The 18,186-nt window shown below is 39.6% G+C and overlaps 3 protein-coding genes and 2 pseudogenes across 3 annotated transcripts; 4 read left to right on the forward strand and 1 right to left on the reverse strand.

The window, feature by feature from the left end:
- Positions 1-142: 142 nt before the first annotated feature.
- On the forward strand, positions 143-3,367 carry LOC148692143 (uncharacterized; annotated as a pseudogene).
- Positions 3,368-3,431: 64 nt separating this feature from the next.
- Positions 3,432-4,178, forward strand: LOC137745453 (uncharacterized; annotated as a pseudogene).
- A 2,480-nt stretch (positions 4,179-6,658) lies between these two features.
- On the forward strand, positions 6,659-9,055 carry LOC148692144 (ankyrin repeat-containing protein BDA1-like). The gene is made up of 2 exons (XM_088681820.1): positions 6,659-7,933; positions 8,028-9,055. Exons 1-2 carry the CDS (start codon positions 7,361-7,363, stop codon positions 8,829-8,831), a joined length of 1,377 nt encoding a protein of 458 aa, XP_088537946.1. The 5' UTR covers positions 6,659-7,360; the 3' UTR covers positions 8,832-9,055.
- Positions 9,056-11,261: 2,206 nt separating this feature from the next.
- LOC137744154 (ankyrin repeat-containing protein BDA1-like) lies at positions 11,262-12,914 on the forward strand. The gene is made up of 2 exons (XM_068484025.2): positions 11,262-11,849; positions 11,944-12,914. Exons 1-2 carry the CDS (start codon positions 11,277-11,279, stop codon positions 12,745-12,747), a joined length of 1,377 nt encoding a protein of 458 aa, XP_068340126.2. The 5' UTR covers positions 11,262-11,276; the 3' UTR covers positions 12,748-12,914.
- Positions 12,915-15,085: 2,171 nt separating this feature from the next.
- LOC137745419 (acyl carrier protein 1, chloroplastic) lies at positions 15,086-17,071 on the reverse strand. Its single transcript, XM_068485380.2, has 4 exons — positions 16,912-17,071; positions 16,457-16,567; positions 15,790-15,912; positions 15,086-15,366 (listed from the first exon to the last, which is right to left on the reverse strand). Exons 1-4 carry the CDS (start codon positions 16,981-16,983, stop codon positions 15,238-15,240), a joined length of 435 nt encoding a protein of 144 aa, XP_068341481.2. The 5' UTR covers positions 16,984-17,071; the 3' UTR covers positions 15,086-15,237.
- Positions 17,072-18,186: the final 1,115 nt, after the last annotated feature.

The raw sequence follows: 18,186 nt of genomic DNA on the forward strand, positions 1-18,186 counted from the left end.
GAGCCAAGTCGGTCAGGGATCGTTCTTGGTAGAGCATTGGTTGTAAAGTCTCTTGAAATTCCGAGTATGCTCTGTGGTTGCAGTTTTGACTGATCTTCCACATCAGAAAAGGTTTCTTGAGATTATTGTTGGGGTTATCACAAACCTTGAGAGGGAGCTTCTTTGTGTCGAGAGTAGTGTATTACTCTGCACGGTAGTCACTCAAGCTTGTTCGGTGTAGTCAAAGTCTTGCCGATACGATGGGTGATCTTCAAGTTGTTGGAGGAATCAAGAAGCTCAACAACCAAAACTATAACACGTGGGCAACGTGTATAGAGTCTTACCTTCAAGGTCAAGACTTGTGGGAGGTTGTCGGTGGTAATGAAGTTACACAACCGGCAGCGGAAGATGCTAACGGTGTCTTGCGAAAGTGGAAAATTAAAGCAGGCAAAGCGATGTTTGCTTTAAAGACCACAATTGAAGAAGAAATGTTGGAGCACATTCGGGATGCCAAAACGCCAAAGGAAGCATGGGACATTTTTGTTACACTCTTTTCGAAGAGGAACGATACAAAATTGCAACTTCTCGAGAATGAGCTGCTATCGATGGTACAACGCGACATGACGATTGCCCATTACTTTCACAAGGTGAAGTCGATATGCCGCGAAATTTCAGAATTAGATCCAACAGCTCCTATTGGGGAAACCAGGATGAAGAGAATAATTATCCATGGTTTGAGACCCGAATATCGAGGGTTCATTGCCGCTATACAAGGATGGCCGACCCAACCATCACTTGTTGAGCTCGAGAATTTGCTTGCCGATCAAGAAGCTTTGGCAAAGCAAATGGGAGGGGTCTCGTTAAAAGGTGAGGAGGAAGCGCTCTACACAAAAAGTAAAGGCAGCTTTAAGCAGCGTGCTGGTGGTGGATCTAAAAGAAATGGTGACAAGGAAAAAGGTCATCAAGGAGGAGGGAGTTCTCGGCCAGGGGAAGCTCTGAAGTATCACGGCAACCGTGGTCAGTCCCAGAATAATAAAAGATTTGAGGGCAAGTGTTACAATTGTGGAAGGAATGGCCACATGGCGAAAGATTGTTGGACCAAGAAAGAGCCTGTTGAAAGTAATACTGCTACTTCCAGTTCGAAGGAGAATAGTGAAGATGGCTGGGATGCTGAAGCATTATTCGCTATGGAGGAAGAAGAAGAATTAGCCCTCACGGTAACAACACCAGAACGCATTGACTACAAAGATGATTGGGACGTCATTGCGTCTCTAGCCCTGGAGGAAGAATGGGATGCAGAAGCATCATCTTGTTGGTGCTCAGAAAATGAGGCGTTGCCCGACCCAAAAGATTTAGAAGATACATTGCAAGGGAAACTGGGAGACCAAGCTGCCCAAATCCAATCAAGTCCAGATGAGCCTGAAGATTTGCTTGCTGGAGACGATGTCGAGCAAGAAGTACCTAAGAGTCCTTGGCAAACAGGTGTGTACCAACAACCACAAGAAGTTAGACCTAGTGAAGTGGAAGTATCAACTCCACAAGCACAACTAAGAAGGTCAACAAGAGTACGAAAGCCAAATCCTAAATACGCCAATGCAGCCATAATCGAAGAAACAACTGCAACAGAACCTGAGACGTTCGAAGAAGCATCGCAGAGTTCTGAATGGATGACAGCTATGAAAGAAGAGCTTGATGCACTTCAGCAAAATCAGACTTGGGATCTCGTGCCAAAGTCAAGAGATGTGAAACCCATATCCTGCAAGTGGGTTTACAAGATAAAGCGTCGTCCAGATGGGTCAATCGAGAGGTACAAGGCACGATTGGTAGCTCGTGGTTTCTCTCAACAGTACGGACTAGACTATGATGAAACGTTTAGTCCAGTGGCGAAGCTTACAACAGTACGAGTCTTACTTGCACTTGCAGCCAACAAAGACTGGAATCTGTGGCAGATGGATGTGAAGAATGCTTTTCTTCATGGAGAGCTGGATCGGGAGATCTACATGATCCAACCAATGGGATTTCAGAACCAAGATCATCCTGAATATGTGTGTAAACTGCGGAAAGCACTCTACGGATTGAAACAAGCACCCAGGGCGTGGTATGGTAAGATTGCTGAATTTCTAACACAAAGTGGTTATTCAGTAACACCTGCAGATTCCAGCTTGTTTGTCAAAGCCAATGAAGGAAAGCTAGCTATCGTGCTAGTGTATGTGGATGACTTGATCATAACCGGTGATGATGAGGCAGAAATTCTTCGGACGAAGGAGAATTTATCAGTTCGTTTCCAGATGAAGGAACTTGGCCAACTCAAGCACTTCCTTGGTCTAGAGGTTGATCGCACACAAGAAGGAATATTTCTCTGTCAACAGAAGTATTCCAAAGATTTATTGAAGAGGTTCGGAATGCTCGAATGCAAGCTGATCTCTACGCCGATGGAGCCAAATGTCAAAATGAGTGCACATGAAGGAAAAGATTTGGAAGATGCGACGATGTATCGACAATTGGTAGGTAGTCTGATCTACTTAACCTTGACTCGACCTGACATTTCTTATGCAGTTGGTGTGATGAGTCGGTACATGCAAAATCCAAAGAAGCCTCACTTGGAAGCAGTTCGACGAATACTGAGATATGTGAAGAGTACAATTGACTATGGTCTTTTGTACAAGAAAGCTGAAGACTGCAAGTTAGTTGGTTACTGTGATGCTGACTATGCAGGAGATCATGACACCAGGAGATCAACAACTGGGTATGTGTTTAAGCTTGGTTCTGGAACCATCTCTTGGTGTAGCAAGAGACAGCCAACGGTATCTTTGTCAACCACAGAAGCAGAGTATAGAGCAGCAGCAATGGCAGCTCAAGAGAATGCATGGCTGGTACAGTTGATGAGTGATCTACATCAACCAGTAGATTATCCAGTACCATTGTACTGTGATAACCAATCGGCCATTCGCTTGGCGGAAAATCCAGTCTTTCATGCAAGAACTAAACATGTGGAAGTGCACTACCACTTTATCAGAGAAAAGGTTCTACAAGAAAAGATTGAGATGAGACAAGTCAAGACGAATGATCAAGTTGCGGACTTGTTCACAAAAAGTTTAAGTACAGGCAAACTCGAAAATTTTCGCTGTCTGCTCAGCACAGTGCAAAGAATGAGAGCTGACATTGAGGGGGAGTGTTGAAAATCAATGTCAAAGTTAGGCATGGAAAGTTAGGCAATGTTAGGTATGGTTGAATAAAAATTATTAGGTGCAATTAATGTGTTTTGTGTGGTAATAAATAATCTTAGTTTAATCATTTGGTTTGCTATAAATACCCAAGTTCTCAAGCATTGTAAATCATCCAAGGAAAAACAAAGCCTAGAGCTAAATAAGAAAAGCTTTGCTAATTAGTTTGTTTTTGTGAGCTTTCTTTAAGAGTGTGTTCTATTTTCTTCTTCTTGGGATCATTAGAGTTATCTTGGATATTCTTCTTATTCAACAGGAGATATAGTCCACTCTGGTGTCCAATGGTTCAGTTCTCATAGCCATAACCATACACACACGGCATCAGAGACTCATCAGTTGCAGCAGCAGCAGCAGAAGACAAATACATGGGAATACTTCCAGTTCAAAAAGGGCAGAGAGTCCTAGCGACGCATGTACTGCGCTGCTAGTTGTCGCTTCACAAGTGGCTACAGCCACTTTTCAAGTGGGACTCAACCCGCCAAATGGGAATTGGCAGGACAGCAGTGACGTGAATAATAATGGGACTGGCAGCAGCAATGAACCAGTACACTCGGCATGACAGTCCATCATGGGTTCTTATAGTGAACCTTCATTCATCGTTTTTGTGGTTCTCAACTCGATTGGATTTTACTTTTCTCTTTACACGATGATCGTCCTCACATCCAATTTCCCTCTCCAGTTGGAGCTTCACATCTGCATCATGCCGATATACTCCACCTACAGCACTGCAGTTGTCAACATTAACATATGGATCTTTATCACCGTGTTCATATCGGTTTTGCCTTTTTTGGTCGGACTCGCTGCCAAATGGGCTAGACACCCTGTCACAATCTGGCTTACAAAACCTCTCGGAATATGGATCCATCGGTTCTATGAATTAATTTGGTTATAAAATTATTATTGTAAATTGTTGTTGCCGGCTTCTTGTACAATAATGTGGAAAGAAAACGAAATAAACAGGAAACTTTGAACTGATTGTTCTTTTTTATTCAGTGGTTTGTCCAATCTCCAAATTTGGGCTCATCTTTGTCGTGATTTCCTTTGTTAAAAATAAAAAATAAAAAGTGAACAGTGTCGTGATTAGTGATCTGCTACAAATTTTGGTAAATTGTTTTAATTTTACTACGTATTTTTTGTGCCTTTATTGTTTGTGGTTTAGTTAAATTGCTCAATATAATAACAATGTTGTAATTATATTGGTGGAACAAATATATGGATAATTGATATTAGGGCCACTGATCATGTGACTGGTGAACCTAGAGTGTTTGATGAGTTACGTGACTATATTCGTGATCCGTATATTACTAGTGCAAATACAGCACCTTCCCCTGTGAAGGGTGAAGGCACTATCTCTCTTACTCCAACCTTATAACTAGTCCATGCTTTACTTGTTCCTGATGTTAAGTACAATCTTTTGTTGGTAGGAAAACTACTTGATACTTTATATTGTTCTACTCACTTTTACCCCACGTATTGTTATTTTCAAGACATTCAAACTCAAAAGATAATTGGTCGTGGTAAAAGAATTGGGGGTTGTACATCTTGACTATGGAGGATACTATTGTTTCAATTCAAATACTCATCAAATTCTAAGTGCTAAAGTGGATGATATACATTAAATTTGGTTGTGGCATCGACGTTTGGGACATACATCATTCAGTTATATCAAGCATCTATTTCCTTCTTTGTTTCGCACTTGTGGTGATTCAGAGTTCAAGTGTGAAACATGTGTCATGGCCAAGAGTCATCATGCTTTCTTTCCCATGAGTGATTCGAAAGCTACTCTGCTATTTGATTAATACATTTTCATGTGCGGGGTCCGATGAAGGTTTCTTATAATGGATTTCGTTGGTTTGTTACTTCTATTGATGATTGTACTCGATTAACTTGGGTGTATCGACTCAGTTTTAGATCAAAGTTAAGGTCTTCATGTGTGATAATAGAGGAGAATATGTGAATCACGCTTTGACATGCTTTTTTGGTGATCCGGGTATTATTCACCAAACGACTACTCCGTTTACATCCCAACAAAATGGTCTGTCCGAACGAAAGATTCGTCAAGTAAGGGAGGTTGCTCCCTCTTTGATGTTGGATAAATGTGTTTTTAATCATTTGTGGGGTCATGTTGTTTTAGCTGCTATGTATTTGATAAATTGTGTTCCAGGTAAGGTTTTTTATTTTCAGATGCCGCTTGATGTGCTACAATATCCAAACTTCCTCCAAATGTGTTTAGGTGTATTGCGTATGTGCATGTCTACTCTTGTCAGCGGAGTAAACTTGATGCATGTGCTCTCCGATGTGTATTTATTGGGTATACTAACAATCAGAAATGCTACTAGTGTTATCATTCTCCAACTCAGAATACTTATATTACCATGGATGTCACATTTCATGAGAGTCTTTTGTGAAGCCCTCTTCCAACTCTTCATTTCAGAGGGAGATAGAGAGTGAAGTGAAAATTCGAAGAGATGGTATGGATGATGTGTTATAGGCATAGTTGGGACAAAACCTATTATGTTGTGTGATAATAATCAGTCGGCTATAGCTATTGATCGGTCAACTGTCATTTCCGAGATATTGCGTGATAATGATCAATCGGCCATAGATAATGATTGGTGAACTGTCATTCTCAAGACTATTTCTACCGACGACCGGTTGGATATGCCCAACGAGTTACCTGCTGATGACCCGTTGTCTGCTACTAGTATGCCTAACGAGTTGCCTGATGATGGTTTGTCCAGTGATGATTCTTCTAACAATTTGGTGCAAGATGGTGACATACATGAGGTAAATTCTGATGATTCTTCTACTTATTATTAGTTGCCTCAACGAGCTAATAGTGGAAAACCTAAATTACATTACGAGCCTGATATGCATGCCAAAGCCAAGTATCCTATTAAAAATTATGTGTCTACTCATTGTTTGTGCAAACCATACACATCTTACATATGTCAGCTATCTAGTGTATCAGTTCTAACAAATTTGGTTTTTTTTTTTTTTTTTTTTTTTGTCAAACAATAGATTTGTTAGATAAATAGGGGTAAAAAGAATAACGGATTAGTGATCAAATTTTATTAAAATTAAAGGACCATTGTTATAATTTCTTTTTTATCAATAGGGATAAAAAATAAAAAATTGGGGACATACTTGATATTTTGAGAAGGGTAAAGAGAACATAGGTAGTACCCTTGCTTTTGTCAAATGGTGGGCAAAGTCTACTTTATATATTCTTCGTATTCGCAAATTTTTCCCAAGATATCTGAATTATATTCCCATTGGGACACAAAACTTGAATCATTTAAACTTGTCAGCCCATAGAAAAAAAAAACCGCGGGTAAAACCCACAATTTATGTTGCTATTGCCGAAGCCGCCCGCCATAGGAATATAGTAGTTTGACTAAACTATGTGTTTGTCTCCAGTAAATGAGATTGTTTGTGTACTGAATGAGCTTTAGTTCTGGTTTCATCAGATGTTCATGGTGGCCTAACTAGGGTTGATATGGCGTATGACAATCCCGTTGATGCGCGAAACTCGGAGCCAATCTTACAGATTGTAGGAAGAGAAATAAATTGTGTAGCTTTAATCTAATGAAGTAGAAATTTTTAAGAGCGTCGAATGGTTAGTTGGCAATGGAAAGTCTACTAAAATTTTGATGGAGTGGATTCGTTCGAATTACAGCGGCGATAGAGTAAAAAGGGCCCGTGCTGTAGTTTTGGCATTGTTTACTGTTATTTCTATGTTCCAAGACTCCTTACCATTCAGGTATCTGCAATATTGTTTCAAACTTCCAACGAATGACGCTGAGGCCACTATATGATGTCACGAAATTTTGACTGAAAGATTATTCTAAGTTTATCCTGAATTATTATAGTTATCTCGTAAATAGATTATGAATTTACATGAATAGAGTTCAAACAATTAGTCTGCTGCGTGTCTGATCCCGGAATTTTGTACCTTAACAAACCCGAACAGGTTATGTTCATACGGTGAAGAATTCTTTGACCTTGAGAGAGCTGCATCCCGGATTCACGCGCTTTGAACCTTGTGTGTGTCAAGCTATTCTTCATCTAGTGAAAAACTATTTACCTGCTCAGGCGTATATATAGACACATTACAATGGAGATGAGGTGCTTATCAATTAACACAACCCTTTGCAATGGATGCAAGGCTGTTTGAAGCTTCTCAGACGGGAGATGTCCAACTTTTGCATCGATTGCTGGCAGAGAATCCACTTCTACTTCATAGCCTTGCTCTAACTTCCACAGATAATCCTTTACATGTTGCTTCGATTGCTGGGCATGTCGACTTTGTCAAGGAGATTATGAGGTTAAAACCAGAGTACGTCGAAGAACTGAACCATGATGGTTTTAGCCCCATACATATTGCATCCGCCAATGGGTATTTGGAAATTGTGAGGGAGATGCTGAGAGTTGACCGGAGACTCTGCCGGCTAAATGGAAGAGATGAGTGGACTCCTCTTCATTACGCCGCTAGCAGAGGGAGGGTAGACGTAATTAGAGAAATGGTCTTGGCTTGTCCAGAAAGCGTTGAAGATGTGACCGTACAAGGGGAGACTGCTATTCACCTTGCTGTTAAGTGCAGCCAGTTTAAAGCAATTAAATCTTTGGTGGAATTGATTGCAGAAACGAACAAGGTGAACGTCCTGAATATGAAGGATAAGCATGGCGACTCAGTTCTTCATCTAGCAACCTGGAAAAAACAACATCAGGCAAGTACTATTAGAACCGTTGATCAGGACCCATTTTTCTTTAGTCATTAGAATTTTAGTCCATATTGATTTGTTAGTCGACTAATGCTCGCAGGTGGTGGAAGGATTAGTTGGCAATGAAACAATTGCAGGAGCCTTGGAAGTAAATTCTGTAAACGATAGGGGTCTCACAGCTTTGGATCTGGTCTTCCCAAATGAAACCGGTGATTGGGAAATGGAGGCAATCCTTCGTGGTGCTGGAGCTTTGAGAGCAGTAGATACAGTCCACTCTGGTGTCCAATGGTTCAATTCTCAGAGCCATAACCATACCCACACGGCATCAGAGACTCATCAGTTGCAGGAGCAGCAGAAGACAAATAGGTGGGAATACTTCCAGTTCAAAAAGGGCAGAGACAGTCCTAGCGATGCACGTACCGCGCTGCTAGTTGTCGCTTCACTAGTGGCTACAGCCACTTTTCAAGTGGGACTCAACCCGCCAAATGGAAATTGGCAGGACAGTAGTGACGTGAATGGTAATGGGACTGGCAGCAACAATGAACCAGTACACTTAGCAGGAAGGTCCATCATGGGTTCTTATAGTGAAGCTGCATTCGTCGTTTTTGTGGTTCTCAACTCGATTGGATTTTACTTCTCTCTTTACACCATGATCGTCCTCACAGCCAATTTCCCTCTCCGGTTGGAGCTTCAAATCTGCATCATAGCGGTATACACCACCTACAGCACTGCGGTTGTCAACATTGCGCCATCATTTAACACCTGGCTCTTTTTCCTCGTGTTCAATTCGGTTTTGCCTTTTTTGGTCGGACTTGCTGCCAAATGGGCTAGACACCCGGTCACAATCAGGCTTACAAAACCTCTCGGAAAATGGATCCTTCGGTTCTTTGAATTAATTTGGTGATAAAATTGTTATTGGCGGCTGGGAAGTAAGATTCTAAAAGATGCTAGCTAGTCGGACGGTGAGTTGGGCCTAGAGCCTAGGTGCCTAAGCGGATTTAAGTAAATTTATTGTATTTTGTGTAAATTAGTGTCTCTTTATACTTAAAATATATATAATTTCATCATAAATTAGAAAATAGAATAACATATATATTATGAAGTATTGGAACATAATAAAAATATGGGGAGCAAATATATAATGTGTGTTTATTTAAGTGTTCAATAAGTCTCTTACTATTTATTGGAAACAATAAAATGCAAAAGGAAAATTATCTATTTTCAATCTAAGTGAGTTGCAACCTAAGCAGGTGTCTAGGCGGGTCTGGGCAGGCTTTGCGGGTGCTTAGGCGGTCTAGGCACCCTTTCTTAATTTTCAAATGCCTAGGCATTAATCGGAACAGTGGTCAGCCACCTAGCTCCTAGAAAAGGCTTAGGTGGTGCTATGCGGAGATTTTTAGACCAGTGGTAGGAATAAAACAAAATAAACGAGAAGCTTTGAACTGATTGTTTTTTATTCAGTGGTATGTCCAATCTCCAAAATTGAATGGATTTATTTTATATAGAGTTTTGACATTTAACACCGTGACATCTTTGAATATTCGCTCGCATTTGGATCTTGAGCCGCAAGCTATTCTTTATCTCGTGAAGAACTCAGTTCCCCCGACCAGGTGTGTGAAGTGAAGGACAGACATGGGAACTCAGTTCTTTACCTAGCAATCTCTACGAAACAACGCCAGGGAAGTAGAATCTGATCACCTGTTATTGTTAAGAATCCGTTAAGATGACGGATTTCACACGATACGACCCTTTAAAATAACAAATAACACGAAGACAACAAACATGACCTGCCAGGCATTTCAAACCTATAAATGTTGACTTCATTAATTTACTTCCAAGGGTTAACCCTGATGCAGATGTTCCACCCTATGATGTCAACTGAAAGATTATTATAGTTATCTCATCAATAGATTATGAATTTACATGAACAGAGTTCAAACCATTACTCTTCTGCATCTCGGATTCACGCGCATTTGAACCTTGACTCTCAAGCTGCCCTTCATCGGATGAAAACGACCGCACCCATCGGATGAAGTGTGACTTGTAGGTTGTCCACAACCTAGTGATTGCTGCAGTTTACGGCTTCATGTTGTTCATGTACCGTTCCAAGTCCATCGCGAAGATGGTTTCGGTACTCCAGGAATTCGACAAGTTCATCACAAGATGATAGATTTTTCAATCAAAAGTAATATGTGAAATCTTTGGTTTTTTTCTTTTTCTCTATCCCTATCCTGTTGGTACAGCGTTTGAATCAATAGAGAACCTTTTCCCTAACTTTTATCTCATATCATGACGTACGCAAGCAATTCTTATTGTATCAGACCAAAACCTTGCGAATTGATCTTTATGGTGCTTCTTCTATCAATTAGATCCTTTTATCACGCTCACTGTATGTAGGAATTCAATCTGTTACTGCATAGCAAAATACCTGAGTTGATTGTGTCCTTTTGGTGTTGGTATGATGTCGTATTGTATCTTGGTTATGCAATAAGTATGCATCGACAGTTTTTGAGTAATTGATTTCCAGTTTGAATTGATCAACTTGATCAAGCGTGGTTCATAGCGTACCAATCAAAAGAAAATGAACTTTAACTCTTTTGTTTCAACTCATACAACGACATGATTAACGGAAACGAATTGAGGGCTTGTTTGGATTTTACACTCTGGAATTCAAGAAACAAGAAATTTGGACCGTTCAATTTAAATCTTGCAGTCACTATTAGCGCATGACACTGGCCCACCTCACTCGGACTAAAAATTTCAAACCGTTCAACTTAAATCATATAGTCCGAATTTCTCAATCTATGGGCTCCAAAGTGTTCAAGCCGTTCAATTTAAATCATGTAATCCAAATTTCTCAATCCATGGGCTATGGAGTGTTGAGATCCAGAGAAGATCTCAATCCATGGGCTATGTACTGTTATTTGTATGTTCCAAGACTCCTTACCATTCAGGTATCTGCAATATTGTTTCAAACTTCCAACGAATGACGCTGAGGCCACTATATGATGTCACGAGATTTCGACTGAAAGATTATTCTAAGTTTGTCCTGAATAATTATAGTTATCTCGTAAATAGATTATGAATTTACATGAATAGAGTTCAAACAGTTAGTCTGCTACGTGTCTGATCCCGGAATTTTGTACCTTAACAAACCCGAACAGGTTATGTTCATATGGTGAAGAATTCTTTGACCTTGAGAGTGCTGCATACCGGATTCACGCGCATTTGAACCTTGAGTGTGTCAAGGTATTCTTCATATAGTGAAAAACTATTTACCTGCTCAGGCATATATATAGACACATTACAATGGAGATGAGGTGCTTATCAATTAACACAACCCTTTGCAATGGATGCAAGGTTGTTTGACGCTTCTCAGACGGGAGATGTCCAACTTTTGCATCGATTGCTGGAAGAGAATCCACTTCTACTTCATAGCCTTGCCCTAACTTCCACAGATAATCCTTTACATGTTGCTTCGATTGCCGGGCATGTCGACTTTGTCAAGGAGATTGTGAGGTTAAAACCAGAGTACGTCGAAGAACTGAACCATGATGGTTTTAGCCCCATACATATTGCATCCGCCAATGGGTATTTGGAAATTGTGAGGGAGATGCTGAGAGTTGACCGGAGACTCTGCCGGTTAAACGGAAGAGATGAGTGGACTCCTCTTCATTACGCCGCTAGCAGAGGGAGGGTAGGCGTAATTAGAGAAATGGTCATGGCTTGTCCAGAAAGTGTTGAAGATGTGACCGTACAAGGGGAGACTGCTCTTCACCTTGCTGTTAAGTGCAGCCAGTTTAAAGCAATTAAATCTTTGGTGGAATTGATTGCAGAAACGAACAAGGTGAACGTCCTGAATATGAAGGATAAGCATGGCGACTCAGTTCTTCATCTAGCAACATGGAAAAAACAACATCAGGCAAGTACTATTACAACCGTTGATCAGTACCCATTTTTCTTTAGTCATTAGAATTTTAGTCCATATTGATTTGTTAGTCGATTAATGCTCGCAGGTGGTGGAAGGATTAGTTGGCAATGAAACAATTGCAGGAGCCTTGGAAGTAAATTCTGTAAACGATAGGGGTCTCACAGCTTTGGATCTGGTCTTCCCAAATGAAACCGGTGATTGGGAAATGGAGGCAATCCTTCGTGGTGCTGGAGCTTTGAGAGCAGTAGATACAGTCCACTCTGGTGTCCAATGGTTCAATTCTCATAGCCATAACCATACCCACACGGCATCAGAGACTCATCAGTTGCAGGAGCAGCAGAAGACAAATAGGTGGGAATACTTCCAGTTCAAAAAGGGCAGAGACAGTCCTAGCGATGCACGTACCGCGCTGCTAGTTGTCGCTTCACTAGTGGCTACAGCCACTTTTCAAGTGGGACTCAACCCTCCAAATGGAAATTGGCAGGACAGTAGTGACGTGAATAGTAATGGGACTGGCAGCAGCAATGAACCAGTACACTTAGCAGGAAAGTCCATCATGGGTTCTTATAGTGAAGTTTCATTCGTCGTTTTTGTGGTTCTCAACTCGATTGGATTTTACTTCTCTCTTTATACCATGATCGTCCTCACGGCCAATTTCCCTCTCCAGTTGGAGCTTCAAATCTGCATCATAGCTGTATACACCACCTACAGCACTGCGGTTGTCAACATTGCACCATCGTATAACACCTGGCTCTTTATCACCGTGTTCACGTCGGTTTTGCCTTTTTTGGTCAGACTTGCTGCCAAATGGGCTAGACACCCGGTCACAATCAGGCTTACAAAACCTCTCGGAAAATGGATCCTTCGGTTCTTTGAATTAATTTGGTGATAAAATTGTTATTGGCGGCTGGGAAGTAAGATTATAAAAGATGCTAGCTAGTCGGGCGGTGAGTTGGGCCTAGCGCCTAGGTGCCTAGACGGATATATGTAAATCTATTATATTTCGTGTAAATTAATGTTTGTTTATACTTAAAATATATATAATTTCATCATAAACTAGAAAATAGAATAATATATATATTATGAAGTATTGGAACATAATAAAAATATGGGGAGCAAATATATAATGTTGTTTATTTTAAGTGTTCAATAAGTCTTTTACAATTTATTGGAAACAATAAAATGCAAAAGGAAAATTATCTATTTTCAATCTAAGTGAGTTGCAACTCAAGCAGGTGTCTAGGCGGGTGCAGGTGCTTAGGCGGCCTAGGCGCCCTTTCTTAATTTTCAAATGCCTAAGTATTAATCGGAACAATGGTCAGCCACCTAACGCCTAGAAAAAGCCTAAGTGGTGGTAGGTGGAGATTTCTAGAATAGTGGTAGGAATAAAACAAAATAAACAAGAAGCTTTGAACTGATTGTTTGTTTTTTATTCAGTGGTATGTCCAATCTCCAAATTTGAATGGATTTATTTTATATAGAGTTTTGACATTTAACACTGACATCTTTGAATATTCGCTCGCATTTGGATCTTGAGCCGCAAGCTATTCTTTATCTCCCCGAACAGGTGTATGAAGTGAAGGACAGACATGGGAACCCAGTTCTTTACCTAGCAATCTCTACGAAACAACGCGAGGGAAGTAGAATCTGATCACCTGTTATTGTTAAGAATCCGTTAAGATATCGGGTTTCACACGATACAACCCTTTAAGATAACAAATAACACGAACACAACAAACATGACCCGTCTGCCAGGTATTTCAAACCTATAAATGTTGACTTCGTTAATTTACTTCCAAGGGTTAACCCTGATGCAGATGTTCCACCCTATGATGTCAACTGAAAGATTATTATAGTTATCTCATCAATAGATTATGAATTTACATGAACAGAGTTCAAACCATTACTCTTCTGCATCTCGGATTCACGCGCATTTGAACCTTGACTCTCAAGCTGCCCTTCATCGGATGAAAACGACCGCACCCATCGGATGAAGTGTGACTTGTAGGTTGTCCACAACCTAGTGATTGCTGCAGTTTACGGCTTCATGTTGTTCATGTACCGTTCCAAGTCCATCGCGAAGATGGTTTCGGTTCTCCAGGAATTCGACAAGTTCATCACAAGATGATAGATTTTTCAATCAAAAGTAATATGTGAAATCTTTGGTTTTTTTCTTTTTCTCTATCCCTATCCCGTTGGTACAGCGTTTGAATCAATAGAGAACATTTTCCCTAACTTTTATCTAATATCATGACATAAGCAAGCATTTCTTATTGTATCGGAACAAAACCTTGCGAATTGATCTTTATGGTGCTTCTTCTATCAATTAGATCCTTTTATCACGCTCACTGTATGTAGGAATTCAATCTGTTACTGCATAGCAAAATACCTGAGTTGATTGTGTCCTTTTGGTGTTGGTATGATGTCGTATTGTATCTTGGTTATGCAATAAGTATGCATCGACAGTTTTTGAGTAATTGATTTCCAGTTTGAATTGATCAACTTGATCAAGCGTGGTTCATAGCGTACCAATCAAAAGAAAATGAACTTTTAACTCTTTTGTTTCAAGTCATACAACGACATGATTAACGGAAACGGATTGAGGTCCTCTCTGGATTTTACACTCTGGAATCTAGGAATCAAGAAATTCGGACCGTTCAATTTAAATCATGCAGTCACTATTAGCGCATCACACTGACCCACCTCACTCGGACTAAAAATTTCAAACCGTTCAACTTAAATCATATAGTCCAAATTTCTCAATCTATGGGCTCCAGTGTTCAAACAGTTCAATTTAAATCATGTAATCCAAATTTCTCAATCTATGGGCTCTGGAGTGTTGAGATCCAGAGAAGATCTCAATCCAATAGACACTAGTGCTTTTAAGCATTTTCAACTTTTCATATTATCAAAAGTATAGCACCCGACTTTTTGCAAGAAACACTAGTTATGCCATTCTATTTGGAAGCACTTGCATTTCAATGTGATTAGCATTAGTGCTTTTACTAAAAACGCTTATGAGGATAAGTGCTTCTAAAAGAAATATTTTCAAACAGGGCCCAAGACTAGTTTAGAACTAGCAAAGATGTTATAAGTTTAATTTGCCTTTTCCGTGAACTGTTCTACCTAGAATGTCACTTGAAATATGTCAGCAGACATTGTAAGGTTATTCTTCAAGTGATCAGAATTCCACTGAGCAAAAGAAAGGGATCGAAAAACATAACACAAACTCGAAAATTCTTAACTTCATAAGCAAAACCACTCAACTACAAGGTTCGGATTAACACAAAACGACTGAGTACAAAACCAGTTTACCAAGTACTTATCTCTAAAGCGGGCTAGGATATGAAAATACTACTCGACTCTGTTTCCATCGCTTCTAAGCCTTGTTCTTCTCAATGAGCTTCTCAATAAGATCCGCGGCATCCTGCACAGTTGCAATGGTCTGAGCGCTATCCTCTTCCACACTAATACCGAATTCCTCCTCAAGTCCCATCACAATCTCAACCTGGATGTGGATTTACATCAAAATAAGTTGGAAGTACAACATATGACAATGTACATAACTACAGGAAACGTAACTAACGTGGATAGAAAAACAAGAAAAGTTTAAAGTTTGATGCCAAAAAATATCCTGATGGTCTCTTAATTCTTCACTCCCTAGGAATAAAATACTTGAAATTATAAAAAGGTCAAATATTTCAACAAGAACAGGATAGAACAACTCCGGTTGAAGAGAGATCCATTATAAGGGAGATTAAGAATTATATGTAACAAGTTTGCAGATAAACAACAACCGGAAGGAAAAAAAAAAATCAACGGCCGATCTCTAGCTTACAAACAGAGCAAAACCATGCTTATAGGAAGACAAAATTCAGGAAAAACAATGTGTCAAGTAGCATGTTAACATATTAACAATTATAGAATGTACCGTATCGAGAGAATCAGCTCCAAGTTCAGAAAACTTTGACTCGCCGGTAACAGCAGAGTCATCTGGCAATGCAAGTTGCTTCCTTACTATCTTAGACACCTTCGCCACTGTTTCTGGTTTGGCCTGCTCAATGCCAAACAGTTAGCATTACTACAACTCACAACAACACGATGACTGTCAACTTATTAAGTTTTTCAAATAAAGGCCGGCTTTCTCACAAAAGAATGTTCACGTTTCACTACAAAACCAAGCTTTACTCTGTTGCGTTGCAAGTATAAAGCTCGGATTGAAATGTGCACATAAACCAAACCTTGAACTTGAAGGCTGAGGGCTCGTTTGGATGTACTTTTAAAATGGTTGAAAGCGCTTTTAGAGAAAATGTTTTTGGGTTTCAAAAGCATTAAAGTGCTTTCTACAAGAAGCACCAGTTATGTGCTTCTTCCAGGAAGCACTTTTAAATGTTTTTTCAGGATTTACTTGCGTGTTTACTAAAATTTCGTTCTAAAAACATTTTCACCAAAAGCGTTTTCGGTCATTTTAAAAGCACATCCAAACGAGCTCTGAAACTTTTGACACTTACGACAAAACACCAAATTATTGTCCATGAAAAATACAAAGTGTAAAGATCTAAGCATAAAATAAGAACAATTCAAACAGAAACACATACAGCGCAGGAAACACGAAGCCGCAAGGAGCGTTGCTGCAACCCGAAAGAAAGGGAGCTTCTTCCATAACCAGCAAGTGAAACTGACTTCAAACCATTTGTCCTGGATAAAGCCTGTTCAAAAATGAATAATTCAACAAAATTCAAATAAAAAATTCAGTAAAATTCAAATTGTTCGTGCATTTTTTATTAGTACCAATCAAAACATGCGCAATTGGGTAGAATTTCAAAAATACAATTATATATGTAAAATCACATAATTCCAAAAGCATCGTATATATGTAAAATCACATAATTCCAACACAACAAAATATTAAGCTATATAATCGATAAAAACTATACCAACATGATTAATTGTTACTAAAATTAAAAATTAACAGCAAATAAAGTGAACTATAAAAAAACTAAAAATGGTCAAAATTGTAAATTAACAGTGAAATCGAAGAAATCGGGTTTACGAGATTTTGGTGGAACTGTTGGGGGGCGGAGCGGAGGAGGGAGATCGAGGAAGCTCCGGTGACGGCGGCCATTGATAGAGCTCCGGCGAGATCAAATTACAGGAGGAGGGGGAGAGACTCAGACGGCGGGACCGAGGACGGGAGAGTGGGGAAGAGAGGTCGTTGGCAGGTTGGTATTTATGGAGCGGTGAGAAGGATTATGTGGTTGACACGTGTACTGTGACAGAGGATCAGGATCCTCTCATAAGCAAATGCCTGACCAGGCCCATCAGACCGTTCAAATTTTATTTAACAGCTACAAACATGAAGTCTCTCTAAAAGTTATAATAATCATAGCCGTTGGATAAAATTTGAATGGTCTGATGGGACTGGTCAGGAGGATCCTCACCATTTGCTTAAGAGATGATCTTGATCATGTGACAGAAGGCAAGAGAGAGTGAAGTGAAGGGAACTGGATTCGTTGTGTCTGAAGCCTATGGATCAATTCATCTAGACCACTGATTGATGTGTAAAAGAAATCAAAGTCGTTGATTTTGTGTGGTGGCCAAAAAAATGAGTTAATGAAGACCGTTGAATTGAATTTGTGCAGTCCAGATAAATTGATCCTTATGCTCCGTACACTAAGATCCGAAGCAGATCCAATTCCGAAGCAAAGAGAAGCGAATAGAGAGAGTGACTGCTAAAATGGTCATCTGACTCGTCATGGATCAACGGTTCAAATGATTTCGACTTAATGGGGCTCATTTGGCCTGAAAAAGTTGGTTGTTAAAACTTCTGAAAAATACTTTTTTATTTTTACAAACAACAATGTTATTACGTTAATTATTAATTGTTAAAAACAAGTGGATTTATAAGAATCAAAGCCGCATCAAGGTACATAATCGATATTGCTTCAAGAATATCAATATGTGATATAAAAACTGCACCTATTTGAGACTTTTTGTAACGTCAAAAAGTGTATTCTGAAAATTAAGTGTTCAAAGTTCAAAGTATTTTTGAATTATAAAAACACATTAGGCGGTTCTTCCTAAGCACTTCCAAATACTTTTTGAGTAGACATTTGAAACCATTTTCCTAGCAAAACTACTCTTTACAAAAGCACTCATGTACAAATGTGCTTCCACTCTCAAACGAGCCGTAAAATATGTAGTTTTTTTTTCGAATTTTTGATTTAAAATAAGAATCATTTGAACTTGAATTTTTAATTTGATTAACTTTGGATGAGCATGAAATTCGGATGGGATAAGACAAGATGCAACAAATGTTTCTCGTTCT

Source organism: Pyrus communis, chromosome 12, assembly GCF_041283825.1.
Source record: "Pyrus communis isolate YQ-2024b chromosome 12, ASM4128382v1, whole genome shotgun sequence".
NCBI classification, from domain to species: domain Eukaryota; kingdom Viridiplantae; phylum Streptophyta; class Magnoliopsida; order Rosales; family Rosaceae; genus Pyrus; species Pyrus communis.